The sequence below is a fragment of the Paralichthys olivaceus genome, chromosome 11, assembly GCF_024713975.1.
Source record: "Paralichthys olivaceus isolate ysfri-2021 chromosome 11, ASM2471397v2, whole genome shotgun sequence".
NCBI lineage: Eukaryota > Metazoa > Chordata > Actinopteri > Pleuronectiformes > Paralichthyidae > Paralichthys > Paralichthys olivaceus.
The window spans coordinates 18,271,302-18,294,573 of NC_091103.1; the positions used below are offsets into that span (position 1 = coordinate 18,271,302).

The 23,272-nt window shown below is 40.8% G+C and overlaps 1 protein-coding gene across 2 annotated transcripts in view; it reads right to left on the bottom strand.

The window, feature by feature from the left end:
* LOC109630347 (CD166 antigen homolog) overlaps positions 1-23,272 on the bottom strand; it is a 40,296-nt gene that overhangs the window by 8,258 nt on the left and 8,766 nt on the right. For both annotated transcript variants that reach the window (XM_069534493.1, XM_069534492.1), the window contains exons 2-9: positions 4,819-4,925; positions 4,379-4,592; positions 4,180-4,244; positions 3,670-3,757; positions 2,955-3,128; positions 742-866; positions 500-632; positions 56-168 (exon numbers count right to left, since the gene is read on the bottom strand). In XM_069534493.1, the coding sequence (XP_069390594.1) occupies positions 56-168; positions 500-632; positions 742-866; positions 2,955-3,128; positions 3,670-3,757; positions 4,180-4,244; positions 4,379-4,592; positions 4,819-4,925 (1,019 nt within the window). The remainder of the gene's footprint in view (positions 1-55; positions 169-499; positions 633-741; positions 867-2,954; positions 3,129-3,669; positions 3,758-4,179; positions 4,245-4,378; positions 4,593-4,818; positions 4,926-23,272) is intronic.

Here is a 23,272-nt window from a genome sequence, read left to right on the forward strand (position 1 = left end):
GCTCAAACTTTCCTTTATTGGCTTGAGCTTTGTTGTATCAAACTCTGCTCTTTACCTTTGTCCAGGACACCATTGATTCTCCAGATGCATCAATCTGGAGCGTCAGATTTAAGGCTTCATCAGCGCTCTTGATGATATTCCCAGAGGGGCTTAAATTGATGTCTAGGTCTAAAAAGAGAGAAGAGGGTTGTGAGTGAAAAGATGATTCATAGGCTTGATAATGGTCAAAACATTCCTGTTGTTAACAATACAGCCCTGCTCTTGGTTCACAGTCCTGCAGATGCAGCTTATTAGAGGCAGCACGACAGACACAACTTTTTTATCCAAAAAGCACAAGAAGACGGGTAGGCTGGCAGAGAGAGATATTAGGACTTTTCTTTTCTCTAAGAAACACTTCCCACTTTCATAGTGAAGATAACAGGCAGAAAATCACACTGACATTACTGCTGCTTGGTGGCATAATTGCAGCGATTTAAAATATAATATTTTGGTTTCTTACAGTTGACGATGACATCCTCAGACGCTTCCAGGGAGGGGTTGCTAATGAGGGAGCATTTGTATTCACCGGTGGTGTCACGTGAGACATTGGTGATGGTGAAAGTGTCAGCATCTTCCACTTTGACCATTTCTCCCTTTAAAGACAATCAAACAGGCAGCGTCATTAATCTATATATGCAAAGCTGTAGAGGCATGAGGAGAGTGGATTTCTCTTTGCAACGAGATATTTATAAGCACATGTACCTTAAGGTGGAAGTTAAAGCTGGTAGGAGCCGGGTTACCATCTGCAATACACTTCAGAGTCACATTGTCTCCTTCTACGAGAGGGTCCTGAGCAATAACCTCGAGGACGATGTTCTCTGTGGAGTCTGAGCAGGAAACAAGAGACAGAAACTCAGAGAGGTGATGCACATTGAGATGCTTTCAGACAGGCACTTCAGTCTGGATAATGCTCTGAAATGATCTGGTTGGCTGTATGTGAGGATGCAAATGTCCAAGTCAGTTGCTGTGGACATTCTCTGGAGTTTCTCCTTCCAGCCCCCTAGTAAATAATCAGGATAATGTCTGAGTAAACATGTGAGAATACAACATGATTATGTCTGCAGGAAGCTCTATCTTCGAGTATCGCGGTTCGTTTTTCACATTTTCCAACTCCAGTTAAGGAAACTGTCGAATCAAACTCATATTCAGAGGCACTCGAGCAGGCGATCATCTCAAAGCTCAATGTTTCCGCTCTGTCTGAGACATACTCTTGAGATTTCTTCTAAGAAAATGATAAGTTCACTTTAAAGGGCACATGGAGCAGGTGACTTCAATATTTAATGCTGCGTTCAGCATTAAATTTCACCAGAGTTACAGAATCCACACCTCATTTTCCAACTGCCACCATTAAAATGTGTCATTACTGCTGTCTGACTTTACCAGAAACAAAAGAATGACATGTTATAAAAGACCGTCTCATGGCTACAATTTCAGTTTATTGAGATTTTTTTTATCTTGTTGTTACGTGCCTTGTTGTGATTTCTCTCTGCTCTCTCCCCAGTGTCCTTTCAGGTACCAGCCCTTTCCCTGCAGCTACAGTGTGCGGCTGGGCTCAATCACCAATCAGGGCCATGGTGGTTATGAGGCTGTGTGTGTGTGTGTGTGTGTGTGTTGGATATGGTCATCTCCTCTGCTTATGTCGTGTGTGCTGGTGTTGGCAGTGTGACCATTTAGTTTGTTTAAGGTTGTGGTTTGGAGTTCAGTTGTTACTGAAGCTAGTCAGTGTCGCTTTCCCTTTTAGAAAGTTGTTTTCAGTTTATTATTAATAACTTACTATTTTTGTTTATTCATACATTGCCTATGATTCTATTTATGTTGTTACTCCCCTCATCCCCTGGACTTTAATTGGGGAACGTAACACTTGCGTTAAGACGTTGTGGGTCAGGAGCTGCTGCTGATGTCCTGAAAAACCCAGCGAGACTGTGTGATCCAACACACAGAGCAGCATTAGTTTTCACTGTATTTTTGAAGTTGTGTCACTCACTGCATAATAAATAACATTTGGCAGCTGCACTCAAAATCACATTAGAGTCAATAAGAAACACTTTAATAATTCAAGCTCAAAATTTAAAACAGCACTACTGAATCACTTCTGTCATTTCTTTTTAAATGTTTATATTAACAACTGTAATAAAAACAGTGTTTATAAATTGTTTGGAATTCTCACAGGTAAATTAATAGGAACAGATGAAACAATAAAATGTAGATAGAACAGTGGAAAAACATAATTTAGCTTTTCCTGTTTTAAACCAAACTACTACGTAGTACATGTCTGCACAACCATCTTGGTTTTTCATAGAAACATTTATTGTCTGGATGTGGATCTTTACCAAAATACCCAAGGTCATAGACAATCATGAGACACACCTTTGTTGTTTTATCCAAACCAAAGTAAAAGAGGACTCAACTTTTTTCTTTTTTTTTCAGTTTCTTGGTAAACGTTAAATGATAAGATCAATATCACTTTCCTATCTGTCTGTTAAATATGGAGCTGCTGCAGGAGGAGCTAAGCTTAGTATAAAAACTGGAAATTAGGAAACAACAAGCCCGGTTCTGTGCAAAAAAATCTTATCAACTCCTCTAATCCAGAGAAAAACTGTAAAAATGACATGTTCTGGTTTCATGGGGAGTTAGTCCTTTTGCTGACTAATCCTTAAAGAAATAGAAGATGTGTGAATCCTCAGCTGGATCCGTATCGGTAACTAAAACTGACCACAGTTGCCACAGGATCTAATGTGCAATAAAAACCACACGCGTCTTTTGAAACATCCTCCTAACACGTCAAAGTAAAAATCTGTTACCAGCCAATGTTCTAGTCTCTTGTTTTAAATCAAAGCTACTCATCACTGCAGCTCATCTGCAAACAGAATGCGACTTCAGTCAGTGTATGTTGTTATGGGAGCTCTGTGACTTACAGGTGATGGTGAAGGTCACCGGAGAGGACACCAGTTCTACACCCAGGGTGTGCAGAGTGCTGCAGGTGAACACAGCGTCCGAGTCTTCCTTTTCGGCCGAGAACTCCAGTACGGAGGAGGTGGTCGAGAGGCCAGTAATGGGGTCGATCAGCACCGACGCCTGGATGGAAATCCCTGGACAGAAAACAAACAGTTCTATCTGAGAACACTATGAAGGAAACCATGGTGTAAGGACCAAAACACTGTAGTTACACCGTGGATGGTTGCAGTTAAATTCATCAGAGGAATAATTTAAAGTGACTCTCCTAGTCAGGCTACATCCACAAATACTACATTTTAAAAGACACTACTATTCCTGCGATTCACCAAACAGAGAACTTTGAAAATGCTGCTCGTCTGATTTGAGTTTGAAAACTGCAGGGCTGTGTGTGAGTATGGAGATGTTTGGAACTGATGATGCCGGCATTTGCATTTGCTTTTCGATAGCAACTGACTGCAGAGCAGGCAATCTACTTCCTGTTCAAACCTGCACGTCTACATCAATGCTACATGTATGGACAGGAATTATTACACAAACATATTAGTAAGGATGTAGCCTCAGAGTAATAAAAACATATGAGTATTTGATATTTATAAATGTCAAATTTGCTGAAACTTCCCCAAGGAGTAGTTTTTTTCTCCCCTTAGCAGATGCAACAGGTTGATAAGTACATACCTTTCCCATCAGCCACCAGGGGTTTGTTGTTCTTTAACCACGTAATGTTTGCAGCTGGATTGGCATCATTAGCGACACATTTTGCCAACTGTGGAACAAAAAAAATCACAAATTGAGAGAAAATGCAATAACCGGCACAGAAACAAAAATATTGAGAAAAAATATCATCACCAGTTCACAACTCGTAATAAATGACCATGCGTGGGAGCAAATGGGCTTTTTTAGAGCCTTGCTGCCATTTGTCGACAGAGGAGTTTTCTACGCAACAGACCATGAAATGCCCAAAGCATTTCTAAAGCCCCTCAGATCCTCTGGGTATTTTAATTGCAGTGGGGGGGGGGGATTCTGCTCTTTACTAATTCATGAGAATCACTTCAAAGAACTCATTACTGTAGTAACATGGTCTCTGCTACGCCTCGAGATACCTTAGCTCAAGTGAGGGATTTCCCTTGATGATTTACTGCTTAAAATAATGTATGTATAAGCAATGTTTATCATTAAAAACCCCACCTTGGTAAGTTTGCCAATCTCCAGTTCCTCCGCTTTGTCAGAAATCTCCAGGCCTGCTGGCGTCTCTGAAACACATTCAAAAACGTGCAAATGAGCAGGGTGACGTAGTAAGTGATGTGAACGCTGTTGCTCTCGTCAGTCACCACCTTCAAGAAAGCAATCCAAACAGATTTTCAGGCTTGTGTCGGCTTGTACTCACTGTTGATCACCACATTCACAGGGTATTCCTTGATGTCGGCACCAGCCACCATGCAGGTGAAAGTCCCCTGGTCGGTCAGCTTGGCCTCAGAGAGCAGGAGGCTGCAGTTTGCGGCCATGCTGACACGGCCCTTGTATTCATCAGTGGCGCTGATTGAAGCGTTCTGGTCTTTCTGCTTGACCAGCAGGTCTCCTGCAAGTCCCTCGCCTTTGTCCTGGGAGCAGAGAAGAGTGCATTTGTTACACGTCTGTCACACATGGCCTCGGCTTCCAGTTCCAATAAAATAACAGTGTTTTGCACCCCCCCCAGCCAGTGTCATATGGAGGGACAGATGCATGCTCTAATGCACATGCACTCAGACTGGGTGTGGTTCAGACATGATAAGTGGGTGTCAGACAGACTTCATCACTTTGAATCCATTGACCTCTGCTGTGACTCACGTATTTCCATTTAGTGATGAGGACGTCTTCGGCTTTCACGGCTCCATTGTTGCACGGGATTTCGAGTGTTTCCCCGTACTGGCCGATAACAGTGTCCAAACCGCTGACTGCAAAAAGAGCAGAGCAAAGCCACATTTTTCAATTACTTTTTTCAGCTCCGACACAGCATGGAAGTCTGGGACTGAAAATTGGATACTGTTATTATTGTGGATGCTTCAAAGCCCCCCACCCCCACCCCATCTGCACATATTTGACTGATATTTACCACTTAGTACTTGCCTAAAAACACCAAGAGATGCAGTTTCTATAGAGTTCTGCTAATTTAACAGCTCCCCATTGGTAAAGAAAACAACCTTTCCTGGCCTAAATTTCATTGAAAACATCGTCATGGAGACAAAGTGCTCGAGGGGGGGATGGGGATGGGGGGGAGGGTGGTGGCAGAAGTGTCTCAATGGGCTGCTGTGAGGGGTTAGAGCCAGAGGGCGGCTGGGGAGGGAGAGAGAGACCGCCACGGTCCGACTGAAAATGAGGTGCTGCACAGTTTTTTGGTATTCACATTCACATTTCAGACTCTCAGAGTTCAGGCTGAGGGGCACGCACGAGTGGGCGTGCGGAACATCTGACAGCTGAAGTCCAAAGCGGCACATCAGCGGTTCAGCAAAGTGAGCGAGGACAAAGAAGTGGTCGGTCGGTTTTCTGTGCGTTGAATTGCAGACAGAACATTGTTTGTGTATTTACAGAAAAAGTACAACACAATTGAGATGCTGTGATATTCTGTGTGCATTCAGTCCTGAAATTGTCTGAACAAATTCATGCACAAAACAGCTGCAAACTATAATGTCATAAAATGCCATTTCTGCACCAAAACAAAAATTTTACTTTTGCTTTCCTCCTTCTCTCCTCTCTTCCGACTTTTCAAGGTTTTGTCAGAATCATGCAAAGATGGGGCTGTTAATTAATTTGCTCTGTGCGTGATGCTCATTTGAATCCACTTTGAATGAAAGTAAATACTTTTACTATGGTTACCATTGTGTGCATTGGGACAGAGTAAACAACTGAAGGAGTATTTGCACAGCCCGGAGCTCGGAGCCTGCACAGAAACCTGCTTCCTGCTCTGACTGTGTCTAGTTTCCCACATGTTAAAATCCCCCTCGTCGTCAAGTGTCATTTCCACATCAAGACAATTAAACAAGATCATAAAGTAGTCATGCTCTTCTCGTGTTTTTACTAAAGACACAAACACATAAAAGACTCTGCCTCGAGTCAGCACGGTCTGCTGCCGACTGATGCTGACACTGAAGTTTACACTCTGACGCTTGTCACTCATCTTTATGAGCTGTCGACTCCGAGACAACATGGAGTCTGATGCTGAACAGTTTAATAATGTGTGATTATACAGGGCAGGCAGCTGTTGTTTAAATACTGCTTTTTTAAAGTTGTCGCTATTACTGACGTGACTTCTTTACCCTGTGGCTGATACTCTCGCTTAAAAGGAATATTTTCACATTACGGTAAATACACTTATTTCTCTTGCAGAGAATTAGATTGGAATATTAAACTATAGCCTCTGTTTGAAAACTGGCTCCGTCCAAATTTGCCTGCTAGCTCCTCTAAAGGGGCCTAATTAAAACTCTATATCTTGTTTGTCTCAAAAGCACAAAAACGCAAGTGGAAAAATAAAAGAGCCAGAGTCGAGGTAACTGTTTACACAGTTTCAATCTTTGTCCTGCAACAACAGATATGAGAGAGATATCGATCTTCTCATCCGACTCTCAGCTAATTAGTGAAAAGATGCTTTTCTCAATCGCTATCTATGTGACCATAAAGTAAGTTGGTTTTAAGTTTTCGATGCTATAAAAACAGGGTGAAATGTCCTGATTGACAGCTGAGATTGACTCGCAATTGGACAAGCACATGTATCGGCTGGACCTCAATACTGTGGCTCAATCCCTTATCGCTACAGCTCAGACTCTGGCTCCAAATCCATAAGATGGTGGAATTCGTATCCTGGATATTTTGGATTTATCTATGTATTTCTATCTATGCCTCACAATAGTATATTCAATTCCAAATACCTTGTCTTGTCTTACAAGTTGAGATAAGATAAGATATAAAACAGTGAGTCAAAATGGTTCTTTTGGAGCATCCAGTCTTTGAGTCTTTCTTATTTACCAAAAATCGATGAGAATTAAAAAAAGGTGGCTGTTGCTGGGTAAACTGAGCCAAATACTGTTATAGGTATTTTTAGTTTTTAAACAGTTTTCCTAATTCACTGTGACATCTGTATAAAATGAGCTGAATTGATGGATGCAAAAACCTGGGGAATTACAAGCACAGAGGCAGGAGTTTAAAAAAAGGTATGAGCTGCATCTGTGTTGATGACTATTACTGCCTACAGCTCTGTTGCATTCGTGATACAGGAGCTGCTTAAGCGAGAATCAAATCAGTGTAACCCTCCCAATAACAACAGTTTGAGAAACACACCGAGCTACCACAGCACTTCACCCACATAGTTACAGTCCCTGCATTTAAATAAGGCTCAGCGACATTTAATACTGACAGCACAGGACAAAACAAACCTCAGTACATCTCCACTGCTGACAGTTTTAGCAGTTCTTTTCTGAACACACGGATGAAAGCTCTGTCACCTGTCAAGTGAAGTGCGATTAAAACTATTTACTGCATTGATGCCTCCCATTGTCCATGATTTGTCACACCCAAAATCTCTTTATCTTGCACTGTAGAGTAAATTAAAAGGATTAAAAGCTCAGAGCGTTATTTTCTTTCGTTAAAATGTCAGAGTAAACAGTAAACTTCACGTTTGCCCATTTCTTTCCTGTATTCATGAATAGTTTGTTTCTTAAGCATCTGATGACATAATGCTCACACCAATCCTGTTTGGTCCGGACCTTCAGAATTTTCTGTTTAGTCTGAACCAAAATAACAGGTGTGTAAGGTGTATCGGACCAGAGACATGAAGCTTGGTCCCTGACTTTCATCTCTGAAAACGCCCTAAGACTATGAGCGGTAATTTTGCCGTACTGTGAATCTGCTTCTGCATTTAACAGTCATGCTAAAATGGGTGTAAATCAGCCCGATCCACCTGAAATGCTAATGCAGTCTGCTGGTGCAGACACAGTATGCTGATGCAGCCATCCCACACTGCCTTGTTTTGTCTTTCTAATGTAAATCTAATGAAACTGACTCTCATGCTTGAATGGGCCCAAGCCAGACGTTTCTGGTGCACACACACACACACACAGAAAAAAAAGGAAAGTGGAGACAGTGTGAATCCATTAAGAGGAAGCAGTTAATGAGCTCCCTGAGCAGGACATGGCCACATGGTTTTGCATGTGTCAAAATTGATAATAAACTCCTACATTTTATTGTAGCAGTTATTTAGGGTGCCAGAAATAATCTGTCACCAGCTTGATTGTGTGCTACACCTGTGTGTGTTGGTGCCAGAAAACTCTAATGGTCAAGGAAACATCCATATTTTATTTTTTTCGGAAATTCGTTGGCAACCAGGTCCACATGACATACTCAAACTTCTCAGGAGGGAGGGAGACTTACACAGCCTTGTCTGCTGAAGCCTGCAGTTGTTTAATAACAAGAGTCAGTTATATTCAGGTTACACTGCAAGCACTGCAGTGTCGGAAAGGTTATCTCTCCTCCTGTATAATGGACTCCTTACATTTCAAATTCAAATAGACCTTTTTGAATATTCAAATAAAGCCGGGTTCATCCCCTCTGAAAACTTTAAAAGAGTCTGTATTAAGGGAAAGGTTTTATCTGCACAGATTACACAGTTACACAATGAGAACTCAGCGCACATGTTGAGTTGGAGAAGACAAAGCTCCTGCTGCTCACCGAGATAAGGTAATCCTTCATAACTAAAGTAGGTGAAGTGACTTGGCATTGACAAACGCACACGCACACACACACACACACGCACACACACACACACACACACACACACACACAAAGCATATAAAGATGATCTCCTCTTGCAGTGGCATCAGATTAACCTGTTGTGTTGAGTTTTGATTTAATAGTTTTAATAGTTTTTATTCCCACATTGTTGAGTGTGTACTCTGGAAAATGGAATAAATAATACATAAAATATTAATTCTGCTGCAGAAATCAACTGATGGTCACCACCCATGGCGGCCCTTATCATGTACATGTGCTTTTCATCCTAAAATATATATTATTTTTTTGTCCGTGGTATGTTCGAAATGTCCACTTGCTTGCTGTGAATTTTGGGACATTTTTCAGACGGGGGGGTTGCAGGAAAAGTTCAGCAAATTGTCGAGAGCAACTGACATTTCTATTTCACATACAGCCCCTCTAGAAAATTGATAATGTCTGCAGTGAATGTCTGAAAGCAGCAGAGAATGTGACCCTGTATAACGAGCTAACCGATGATTTGGGTCAGTTTGATAACTGAGATTACAAAACAATCAGAACTACACAAAGACAAGGTCTAAATAGAAAAAGAATTGCCAATTACACATATAATGCAGATGAAAAACCATTGCACCATATTTGAGACACCCCAGGGATGTGACACTTCTTTATTCTTTACCTCTGACGTGTTATTAGTTTCAAAATAAATAAAGTATCAGGCTGGTGAAACAATGTCATATATGTTTTTAAGCTGTTGAACTGGGCTCTATTAACGGAGAGTCACTATTCTGGACAAGAAAAAAAATTAGCTATTACCCTGGCGATGGTAAATAAAGTAATAGACAGGCGGGTGACAGAGACAGGAGGCAGCACTGCAGGAGACACTTTCATGTTCCTGATTAAGGCGCCTCTATCCCCGAGAAGAGACAGGTGACGACAGCTCAGATATACTCTCACCAGGGAAATCAGCTGCCTCCCCACACTATTCTTCTCTATCCCTGTTTGCTCCCTTACGCCCTCCCATTTGTGTGTGTGTTAGTGTGAGTGTGTGTGTGTGCACCTTTCAGCTGCCACGTCCAAAAGAAAGCGGAGACCCAAACTTATTAAGTGCTGAAAATGAGGATTGTGCAGTGAATGGAGATCCCATGGCGCATGTCCACACAGACTTGATGGCAAATAGCCTCGCTCCGCTGGTAAAGGGGGCAGCCAGAACCATTTCAACTAGATCAATAATACTTGAGGAAAGGCGAGATTCTTTTAGTGATGGCTGCTTGCCTAAGAAGCGAGAAATCAAAGAGAACCTAACCTCCCGTGACATTCTGCTCCTCGTGCTCGTCCTTGCCTTAATAATTAAACAAGTGCTGAATTTTGATTTGCCATATCAAGTATCTGAAATGAGAAGAGATCAGTCATTTAATAAGCTCAATTTCTCATTACTCAATGACATGAAGAACCGAGGGACTGATGTCACGTGGAGAGGTGTGGGAAGGCTTCAGGACATTTCTCAGTCTTGAGTCCACAACGCCCCCTCGTAGCTATTTAGTAACGTACGAGTTCCACAGGCTGCTGTGTTGTCAGCTCTGTCACTCCATACAATACTATACATTTAACATAAAAGTATTTCTGTTCAACTCACAGCAGAGGGATTTTTTATTAATACACAGCCTCATCCTCACTATCTCCATCTGTCTCTCTTGATGGAAGAGGTGTAGTCAAGTCACAGATGGATAACTGACAGCACACATACACGACATCTCATTTACATGGTTTCTATTTTTGTTACAGGCTGAACTGTGGAAGCACCTTTCCAAGCGGTTCGATGTAGCACACTTTCTTCTTGCTGAATGTAATTGCCTGTAAGACTCTTTATCGCGTAAAACTAAGTGCATCAGCTTGTATTTATTTGCCAGACTGATGAGGGCTGGCGACAGAAGATACAAATGTCCATAACTGACTCTAAGGGAAGTACGCACAACAAACTGCGCTGTGTTATGTTCTGTACATCTCAGTGAAAAAGACAGGGCTGGTAGTATTTTTATTTTGTGTGTAGGCTACTTACTTCAGCAGCATGGCTCTCTGGGCGACCATGACCTTCTGTTAATTACGAAGCAGGTCCAGAATTATATATTTCAGCAACTATTGAATCAATCATCAAACTATTTTGGATGAAATAAATTCATGATTAATTTAAACTTCATACCAACAATCAGAGAAAATGATTCTTGCTGCAGTCAGAGAGGAGAGTTGTGGGTTTGACGTATCATCTTATTTTATGTTCCACTTTAAAGTGAAAACATGCTTCAATAATCATAACTCTCTTCTTATTAAACATCTTTGTTTCTGAAAGGCCTGCAAATAATGAAATTCGTTTTTTCTGAAGCATAAGATGACGTTTTCAGTCTACAATACAAAACCCAAAGACATTCAGTTCATTGCCATAAGTGCCAAAGAAAAGCTAATAATAATCGCATTTAACAAGATGCAACCAGATTACATTTGTCATTTTTCCTAAAGTAATGTATTATTAATCAAGTATCAAAATTGCTGAAAATCGTTTCATCTCTAGCACAGATGCTGCCTAAATTCTATTTTTCAGATGGAAGTATAAAGTATGAGCCTGTTGAAGCACTACGGTATTGACAAAGGCCACATTATGTAGAATGAAGTGCACAGAGTCTGTGACGTGTAGATTCAGAGTCATTTTCCAAGCCTCAATTTATGTCACACCATCTGTTTCCAGGCTCAGAAAGTTACCCAACACCCTAAAGACATTGCCCTGGGTCCTTTTGACCTTCAGAGTGGAGTGAGGGTCTTTTAGTGGGAATCAATCTGAAAAGATGGTCCATTTATAAAGAGAAAGACTTGGGACAAAGGTTTCATTTTCTGGCAATAGTCCTCACAGGCTCTATCTATGGTCCAGCTGAACTGATCCTGTCTAGTCTTTTTTTGTTTTTAATAAGCGATTCACTCTCTGTGGATTCTTATCTCCAAGTTTCATGAGAAACGTGGCCCAAAGTCTAATACAGTTATTAGTTTTAAGATGAAAAAGAGCGTGTGATATAGTCTGACATTATATAACGCTAAACCGACGCACAGCCATGAAATGAAACAATATTAAAATGAGAAATTAGTCTCAAGAACAGCAAACACATTTATTTGGGAGGAAATTAGGATGTGTCATCTATCTTTACGTACAGTCTATGGCCTATCAAAATTCCAAGGCCACATCTAGATGTCTTGTTTTATGCAATGTATAAAATATCTTCAGTTAAAAAAAGAAAAGAAAAGAAGCAAATTCACACATTCACATTAAGGAATCTGGAATCTTTTACTTGAAAATTACCTTAACTACTATTCCATTATCAAAACAGCTCCTATGACTTTGCTGATTGACTAAACAGCTAATTAAAAATTAGTTCCAGCTCTATAATTGACTTGATTTTTGTCAAAAACATGACAACCTTAAAAACCAGAGGAAAAATATGAATAAGAAGTCCCCACATTTTAACAGTTGGCACTGTGCAGAGCCATATTTGTCACCTTGGGGCAAAACAAGCCTGTGTATCACTAAGGTAGAGGAATAACAGCAAATGGAGAATTGTGCAGCGCATCCAATACACAATATTATTAATGTGAGACTATTAAGCATAATGGCTGCCCCCCTCACCCCAGCAGCATGGACACATTTTTAGACCACTGTGCTTCCACGCCAGCAACAGCCTTCATGCCTAGCAAACATAACAGCCAATCACAGAACACGTTCATCCTACGTGTCATTAAGGACAAGGACTCTAATGTGGAAGAGGTTTGATAAAATATAAGATTTAATAAGCACAAAGGAATGAGGGTCTGCAAAACAATCCTCATCAGTGCCATTCTTGTAGCTTTACACTTCAGTGTACCTGAGCGATGAATAGCCCAGCCTGCCTCCCAATCCCGTCTCGCTAGAAGTGAAATGCAGTTTCCAGTGTGAAATAAATAAAAAAAATTCTAAAGAGACATATAGATAGCTCTCTCCCCCTCAGGCAAGGAAAACAATGTTCATTTGCTGCATCATGTGTGGTCAACAGACACCTAGAGACGACAGCAGGCGGGAACAGGGCTAATGCATTGCCTGCAGTCACACCTGTCGGGTCCCCATTGTTGCCTTGTGACTGAAAATGCTGGCTCCATTTTCTCTGATTTCCGATGAGGAGTCCTCAGTACTTGTGCAGACCTGCTGCTAAGGGATCGGGTTGCTGCTTCCGCCTCTCATCAGGGATTGAAACGAAAGCACAAAGAAAGAGTGGGGGAGGGCTCAAGAAGGAAAATACTTATTCTGCCTTTGGTTGTTTTTAAGCCACTTGTGTAATTAATGGCTGACTCCACAAAGATGCACAATGTAGTGATGTATGATGCAGCTTTTAGAAGGACTACAAAACGTATATTTTTCTTACCGTGGCCCATGTGGTGTTTCATGAAAACAAAGTTTGCTGCTAAAGTTGGAAGACGTTTCTTTATTTTATCATCAATGTAATTCTTCTTCTCACTGATTTAAAGTGGGCGAGGCTCATTTGTAGCAAGATGACGTGTAAGATGCACCAATCAGATTTAGCAACGTATAGATCGAAATGAACAAACTGCAAACAAACACTTCTGTTTTAGCAGAACTTTGAGTTGAGGTGAGGAAAAAACCGGGGGACTGTCATCAAAAACAAATATTTCTCGCTGATGTTTCAGATAGTAAACTTTTCATTAATCATTACCGAGGCTGAAGTGGAAATATCTCAACATGATGTCAAGTTGTCCGTTACCGAACAATTGCACAAGGTAATAAGAAGAACGCAGCTCTGAGACCTCAGACAGCCTCTGCTTAGACTTCTAAAACCTTTCGTCATTAGACTTATTTTTCTCACACCAGGAACACTCCGAACCAAACAATCTGAATTTCTGCATCATTATTAATTGACTATCATTCAAGCTTTGAAGCTGGATAATAAGAGACATAAAGACTTACAGAATACAAAAAACTGCCACGGATTCAAAGACCTCTTACATCTTTCCCTTTGATCAATGAGGGACTTCAATATAAGATTTTGAAAGGCGACCATTGACGGGTGCTTTTAATAAATGATGTTCAAGTTGCTTTTAATGACTGTCTTGCTCTAAAGATGCTGACAGTGCAATCAAAGCAGACAATCCAGCATTGATTTAGCTTAAATTGTTCAGCTGAGTTTCAGCAAAGCTCTGCAAACTAATATCTGTGGGGGGTTATTCTTAACTGGAGATAAAAGGGAGTTAGAATAAATGTTACCACAAGGCTTAGAAACTCATCTGCACCATTATGAAAGAAAATACATAAACTTTCATGTAGAATATCTAAGGAAAGTTGCCACTTCATATTTAAAATGTGAGCATTCATTCAAACAAGGGCAGAAAAGTTAATATTCAAACATGTTTGAATTAAGTAGTTTTCTTCTTGATCCAGGAGAGGGCGCTCACTATATCAGCATGACCTACTGCATTTAAGCCAGAAATGTAACGTTATTTTACTACATTGTCGACGATGCTAGCAAGCAAAGATGTCCTGAGTCAACCATCACAACACTAAAGCTTGTCTGAGAAGCAGTGAGTGGAATGTAAAACAGTAACCAACAAAGGTAAGGCTCTTTATCGACTTCGTACCATGCAATGCCTTCTCTACCTCTACCACATTATTGTCAGTATCAAGAGCTGTAATGATTCTGAAACTGGGACCAAACCAACAACAAGAACTTCAACAATCTCGTATCGAGATACAGAACAATGAGACTTTGCTGACCCTAACCTGCTGGCACCACTTTAGGAGTGCCCTGTTGTGCTCTCATTACTTTACAAATGAAAAAAAAAATCCTTTTACAATTAAAAGATTAATCAAATAAAAGTTGTGAACTGAACTGTTAAACCTCAAGCAGTAGCCCAGAGTCATTCTGCTGCATTTGTCTCTGCTGGGTGAGACAGATGGGAAGAATAAGGGCACATTACAAGAAGGGTGATTATCATTCGAAATGACTTGCCATAAGGGTTTCTAGAAATTGATCCTATGGCATAATCATTAGTCTTTGAAACGTTCTCCTCGGTACACTCAACCACACAAGCGTCCGTAAAACCCTCTTTAAAAATGTCATAAATTGTCTCAGCAGATGAGCTGCATGGGTGAGGGGACTTGCTGCTTTTAAGACAGCCGACTGCCGGAGTGATCAGGTTGTATAAGTGCACTCAGAAATCATGTCCATTATGTAGTGAATTATGTATTTGAGGGGCGCAGGCCAGGCAACCCAAGGGGCTAGGTGGTTTGCGAGATGCCTGTGGGTAGACTTGGGGGCAAATCATAGGAGAACTCACGGCCCTGACACTAAACATCCAACAACAGCTTCCATTAACGGTGGGCCATTAAAGGCAGCATTATGCCATTAACAAAGCACAGCCACACCACTTCCTACTTATCCATTAACCCATCCTAATGCAACTCTGTGCCTAATGTCTCTAACCAGAAGAGCTGACATTACCTCACTCTAGTGTCTTGCTTATGAATGAACCCAGATTTTTTAAATTTTATATTTATAGAATCCCTATCAGTACCAGACACAATTGGAAGCTGATGGATTTATAGATTTCCCGCAATGTCACGATAACAATGTGTCTCAGGTAAGAATTTAAAAGACCTCCCATCACAAAAGGAACCAATGCTCGCCCTCCCTCCCTTCAAAGTAATTTCCTAAAAATAGACACTGCCTGCGGGCATTATCAAATAATTTCCAGCTATTAAATTGGAAAAACTGGGCAATGCCTACTTGAATCCTGCTGCTGCACAGATAAAGCTTGTGTTAATTAGGGTGGAGATTTGCAAATAATCATACATCATCATTCTGACTTAGATCTCTCTCGAACAAAGTTAACATGTGCAGAGACAGGTCAGTCAAAACCTTTTCAACATTTCATAACCCACAGAAATGTACAGAGGATCTGTATCTATATCCATTTAATATATATAAACAAGATATAACCCTCATCTTTAAAAGGAGGCAGTGATTCAATACCAAAGAGGACCAAAGAAAGGATTCCTATTAAACTTGCTTATGAGTTTATTCTAAATGCTGCTTTTGTGTAAATGATAGCAAGGCTGAGGCCAATTAAGTCTTAATTCAGTTAATGTGATTGGAAACCACTCATTTACATTTAATTCTTTCAAAGTCATTTAAATGTGATAACGCTCTCACAGGCCAAGGAGCCTTCAAACTTGATTAAACTGGAGGATCCTACCAGCTTTATTGAATTTGTCCTGCTCACTCATGCCTTATGATGAGCTTGCGTCCACATGCAACAACTCTTGTTTCTAATCGCGCAGGCTTTAAAATTAATGCTGTTAATCTTTCAGCTGCTCAAACACTTCTAAGAGTAATTTATGGCAGCTAAAGTTCAGCTGAATCTTAAATACAACAATTGTTTCTCTCCCCGCCGTTCTTTCTTTGCTAGTTGTTTTATGGACATGGATAAAGGAGACTTTGATTTTAAAAAAATACATAAAGATTTCAGCACATCCAAGTAAACTCCCAGTTCACAGAGTAATGCTTCTCACTAATTAATATGGTGTCCTTTGAATTACTGAAGTGTTTAGAATGATATAGAAAAAAATCTGAGTGCAAGAAATGAATCTTCAATTCCTTCCCCCCCGTTCAGCCACATGTCTTAATAGGCAGCTTTAAAATATTCCTGACACATTCAAAACAACCTCGCTGACATCAAAGTGCCTCGTCGTTTCACCAGGTCTCTTCAAGTGGTATCACATCAGACAGGAGGTATCAGGTTTTCTTGCGTACAGGCCATAAAGCTGCCAGCCTTGCTCGCCTGGAGCAACACAGCCAACTAGAGCAGCACCGACTTTTAGGGTAAGTGTCTGCTCTCTGGATTATAGATTGAACATCATTTGTAGTCAGTCGTATTATTAGCCCCAAAGGTCCTCAGCACTAACATCTGCCAAGAAAAGGAAAAAGAGAGACAGACTGGTACCGCTACCATTTATTGATTAAGTGATTAGTCAATAATGACAATAGTCAAGACAGACCAACATGGACTTTTGGGGAAATGATTAACTTTTTTCAAATACCAGTATATTGGCAGAAAATTGGGATTTATTACTTCACCACCTTTGCAGAAGAAAATCTACCTGACGTGACTCAGGCAGAAATCATGTTCATGGAGGAGATCATGTATTTGGTTTTATTCAGGTTACAAATAATATTGATCCATGTGACAATACAACCAGTGGAAGGAAAAGACTGCTGACTGGCTAACTGGCTGTCCTTTGAGTTCAACATTGTTGGAAACATTTTGGATAATGTATGTACACAATACAACAAAATATTTAATATAGGTCTTTAACCATAAACTTGAAAGCTGACACCAACATGTCGGTGAGAGGCTGATAACGGAAGATTTTTGGAGGCCAAGCAATAATTGGAAAGGCTCCAGATGATAAATGATAAACCATTTAAATAACTGATTCACTTTAACTGATGCTGCTTCCAGTATTTTTTTCTGTTTTATATAACTATATACAGAAGATCTTTGGGCTGTTAGTCAGAAAAAGCAAACAATTTGAAGATGTCACCTTGAACTACTGACACTGTCTTAACAACAATATTAATTGCTTCATTGATAATGTTTTTTTTTTTTCAATTAAAAAGATTATCCATTAGTCACCCCTACAAGACATTAGGGCTGCAACTAATGATTATTTTCATTTCTGACTGATCAAATGTCTCTATTGTTGTTTGAATGATAATTTGGTCTGACATGTCATGAAATAGCCCATCATAACTCCTCAGAGAACATGGTGATGTCTGTCTGCCCAAAAATATCAATTTTAAAAAGAGAAAAGAATGCAATCCCGCTGAGAAGCTTGAAATAGAGACTGGGTGACATTTTTGCTTGAAAAATTACTGAAATTACGCATCGATTATCAAAGCTGTCAGTGATTCACTTTCCAGAAATCGATTGATTGGCTACTTGCTTCAGCTCTCAATTGATTTGAGAATTAATTTATCAAGAAGAAATGTCTACTCAACTTATTTCTGTTTTAAATCACTGCAAATTAAATATCATTAGGGTTCTGGGCTGTTTTCCATATGAAACAGGCACATGCTCTGGGGAACATGTGATGGGCATCTCCCCCTTATTTTCTGACAGATATATGACAGTAGAATTAGGGATAGGAATAATTGTTGGTTGCAGCCAAGACGCATGACAAACCCCCACACTCAGCATATCATTTTATATTTATGTGAACAGAGAGAGCCCTGCAGCAGGGTCAAGGTGGAAACATCCAGCACATGATCAGACTAAAAGCATCCTCCTACTGGGTAGACATTTAGTGAATTTGATTATTTTTTTTGTTTTTGTAATGTTGACCCAGCTGGCAGATACAGATTCAACTATTTACTCAATTACATTCAGCTTTTTGTTCAAGTAACTGCCTGTCTATCTACCAGTCTGTCTATCTGCCAGGCTGTCTGTTTGCGCCACAGGAGCTGCCTGCTGTAAATGCGTCTCTGCCCGGCCTCAGCCCCCGCTCTAAATTGCCTATTCCTAAGAACATTTGCGGCCTATTGGTCCTGGGGGATGTAAGGGAAATGCAACATTTTGATTAGGCACAATGTAATCACGTTTATTTCCCCTATGACTGATCATGATATAATCTGTTACAATATAACTAAGACATTGTTACCATGGTTATAAAACAAGTGAATTTTAAAAATCTTCCAAAATTAAGTGGTAGATATATTCAAAGCATCGTTTCATGTGCACACTCACCAGCAAGAATGCAAATTTGTTTTTTTTGTTTTGTTTTTTTAATGCAAAATTGGCAAATGGGATATGTGGATGCAGAGGATGCAGTAAACAAACACTGGTTCACTAGAGGCTTCACAAATAACTCACTCACAATTTGTCTGACAAACAACACTACAAGAGGCCAGGACAGACAAGCCTCAAGCCACCCTCCCCCTGGGTGACCGTTTGATCACTTGCAAATGGATTTCATTGAACTAACACCACAGGAAGGAACGAAATATTGTCTTGTGGCTGTTGACATGTTTTCTAAATGGGTTGAAGTTTTCCCTACAGGTAAAGCAGATGCCTCTGCAGTGGCAAAGGTGTTAGTGCAAGAAATCATTCCCCGATGGGGAATCCCATCAGCAGTGATAACAGAACTCATTTTGTAAATAATGCAATTAATCAACCTTCAACATTTTTTTGGGTATCAATTTGAAACAGCATTGTGCCTACCATCCACAGAGCGGTGGAGCAGTTAAAAGAGAAAATGAAACGATTAAAAACAAACTGCTCAAATGCTCTGATGAGACAGCACTCACATGGATAAAAACTGTGCTACTAGTGTTAATGTCCTTGAGAAGGAGGGGAAGGGCCAGAACAGGTCTGTCAACATTTGAATGTCTTACAGACAGACCTATGAATGCTGGGATGGCCCTCCCCTGAGGTGAAAGCAGCACACAGAGGGCCAGCTGCATAACCTGAACGCAGGAGACTGGGTGCTGATAAAGGACCTGAAGAGGAAGCACTGGAGAAAACCCAGATGGACAGGACCACATCAAGTGCTCCTCACCACACCTACGGCGGTTAAGGTGAAAGGAATAAGGTGCCAGAAAGATGCCGCCACTTGAGAGGGAGGCCCAGGGAGAGAGTCCTGCTCCACTCACAGACGATGAAGAGAAGCAGACGAAAGAAGGCTATTCTTCCTGAGGTTTAAAAACCCACAGCTGCTACAGACCAAGGAGGAGACAGAAGAAAGAAGACAGAAGGAACATCACAAGGGCAACAAATAAGAACATTTAATTAAGACAGTGACTTATGACATTAAAAGACAAATGCCTGACAACTGACCCCAGCACACCTTTAGGGGAACGGGCTGTGGTCTTGAAGGAACAACATGTTGCCTTACAATATTAGTCCTTGTGATTGTGGTTCCAATTGCATTGTGTCTTGTAAAAAACTAAACAAAAAAAAAACACTGCCAAATGTCAGTGCAATTACTTTGCTTCAATTCCACCATATGATGATGGTGATGATCTTGGCACACAGCTGAAGTCAAACCCCTGACAGGGTGAGGTTCCCCCACCCTCTGAGTGTTGACTTTTATGGTTGCACATGATCAAAAGGGGAGATTGTCAGGGAAATGTAACATTTTGATCATGCACAATGTAATCATGTTCCTTTTCCCTATGATCGATCATGATTGAATCTTACACAATGTAATCATGATCATGTTGAATCATGTACAACTGATTTAATTTTAGCCTGAACTAAGACACTGTTGCCATGATGTCAACAGAAGATCCTGACCTGTCTTACAAACAACGTCAACCAGAGGGGGAGGAACGAGCCAAATGTATAAAGAGAAAGAACAGATTCCCATTGGTTTGCATATTACAACCCAGCATTAAAGTGTGACAATGCTGTAAGAGATTTGTGTCTCATTCCTCGTTGTCAGAGTGAGATTGCAGAATTGCCAGGACAGGGAACAGTTGTGTTTACCATTATACTATCTGTATGACCATATTACAGTTGCAGTTGGTGCCTGAGGATACCAATCAAACCTGCTGTCACAACACACCCTGTTCAAGGTAAATGGATCTGAAATGAAACTTGTCCACACACACACACACACACACACACACACACACACACACACACACAGCAGAGCTGGTAACAAACCCACACAACAGAGCTAACCCTGACCAGCGCTGTGGAGACAGAGGGAGATGAATCAGCCCAGGGCCCATCACATTTGCTATGTGGGTAAACAAGAAAGCATCCACCTATCGATCTTAAAGTGCTTCATTAGACGCTGCATGAGGCATGATAAATGGAAATATGTGCAATTAGTTTTATCATTGTCTGAATTTAATGCACAGTATCAATAATATATGCCTTGTTAGGCTGTAAACAACAGAAAATGTAGATCTTTCATTTGTTCAGGTGACGGCTTGTGAAGCTCTCATCTCTGATAATTGCCGTAGCGAGGCTGAGGCTTGCACATTAGTTGAGCAAAGAGTTGTGTATGCTGTTGTGCACTAATAATGACAGACCTGACCTTCTAACCCTTCACTGAGAAACAGAGAGGCAGTGCTTCCCATTCCAATAAGCCAAGCAGCCTGGTTGGTATTAGGAGGGCATGACGGTTTCAAATTGTATCCTGCTTCAGGTTCTGGCTCTGGGGGGGTCCTAAAGCCTCAGCTGGCTGAACAGAGCAGAGAGCGGTGGGAGGAATACGTGGAATGCAGATAATACACACAAAGGATTAAGTACCTGCTTGCACATCAAATCTGTGTGGTTTCACATTTAATACCCATAGACCAACATCTGCTTTGATGCAGTGCTGTGAAAGGTTGGACATTAACATGCACTGTCACACCGCTGAGTCTTCACACAACTTTAGGACTTGTAACATGATTTGTCTAAAAACTGGTGTGAACTCCAACAACCGGTGCCAGGCTGGTTTCTGAGGATGATGAATCTGTGTACTCTATAAAATGGAAAGCAATTGCTAATGTGAAGTAAGCAAAAACAAAGGACATTTTATTTTTTGCCAAAGCAAGGTCACTAATGGTGTTATCCCCCCTTTCTCAAAGACACATGGCAAATAAAACTGCCACGATAAACCCAATCTGACTCTTTTATTAGTGCTTTTTGTTTCTGTAGGATGAGATAACCATTCTCAGTTTATGTAATTCAGCATATGTCACTGTCATCTTGGATGCAGGGGTCCTTTAAGGCACAATAATTTCATTAGTAGTGGCTATTACATTTTCCTTTCTTCCATCATGGCATGAGGAGAAGCCATACATCAAGGTAAGTGCTTTTAACCATCCACCACTGTGCTGCACATCTCCAACCGCTCCCCCTCTGCTTCTTGTCATGTGTGGTACATGCAGAACACGAGCAGGAGAAGCCCTGCAGATAACTGACAGTGAGCAGCAGAGAAAACACCACATTTTACACAGAAACCTGTCAATAAGTAAAAATGCACCAGTGCCTCCTCCACCAGAGAAAGATATCTACAACATATCTACAATGTGGCCTCAAGAGCTCAGGAGTAAAAGTCTCCACAGAAATGTTCTGCACATACTTTCCCGCTTCAAGCAAAATGAGTCAATGTGGTGTTCGGAGTCTTTTGGTGCGATGAGCTGCTTGGTCAGACAAAAAGAAAACAGAGGCCTGAGGCTTAAAGCTATAAATTGCAACAGAACAAACCCCCCCCTGCCGATTTGTAGCACCTTTGCTGTGATGTTTAAAAAACAAAAAAAAAAAAATATATATATATGAAATTGTACCTGCAAATATGCAGTGTGAATAAAGTTTTAGCCAAGTTAGCACTTTGGTCCAGAGTGAAACATCCTCGCAACTACAGGAAGGATTGCCGGAGAATTTCATGCTATCATGATGCTATCACTGGTGGTTTTCAATATATTGCAGCATACTAAGTGTGGGTAGTAGTGTGGGTGGAACTCTGTATCCTATGCTGACAGTTCAGAATTTAAGGAAGCTTAAAGTAAGACAACCTACTTAAAATCCGCAGTTTAGCATTGTCACTCTGATTACATTCCATATTTCTGCACTTTATCTAAAAACTTCCCGATATGAATGAAAGAGACAAAATGGAGCAGTACCTTGGAAATCCAGGGGGGCCTGTGCAGCCAATAGCTCAAGTGAGTAACCATAGGACACGAGGAAGAAATGTCAATATGGTGGAACTTTTTGAGGAGAGACTTTGAGTTGCTAACGTTACTTTGCCTGGGCAAAAGGACACACACTTTGCAATGTGCCTGCTTCCTCCTCTTTCTAAAGAAGTTCATGATCAAGAGGTACATAAACAACCATGCCAATGTAAAGGACTCAAGGAAATATGTGGGCAGTGATGATCGTCTGAAATGGACGTACCAGTTTCCATATATTAAAGTAGAGCCTTTAGGCTTTTGTCGGACAGATTTGTTTCTCAGAACAGATGTTGAGGACTTTCCACACTGCGTTCTGTGATTAGATTGGATTCGTGTGTCCAGATATCACCAACCTATCGGTAGGATTTGCTGTAGTATAGATGGGCATAAGTAGCTATGTTGCTACTGTCAATCTGGATTTGACACATCTCGTTGTGAGTGCATCAAAAGACACTTTGAAATCCAAACAGTCAGAGCATCTGGACGGAGAGGCGTCTGCAGAGAATCAGATGTGTCACAAGTGGATTCGCATTTCAAAGCACTTCCAAACGTTTGGTTCTGATTTGCAAAAATTGCACTTCTTGTGGGTTTTTTACTATCCAGAATTTCTCAAATCAATCTGGGTACAATCTGAATATGCTATTTGCCATATGCTCACTTAAGCTATCAGTCTAAGGCTTTAGTCTTGTTTTATGGTTCATTAAAAGCTCTCAGCAAAATGTCACAAACATGCCGACTGAAAACAGAGCCAGAGAGGGAAAAAATTACCTCTAAAGAACTAATTTCTCACC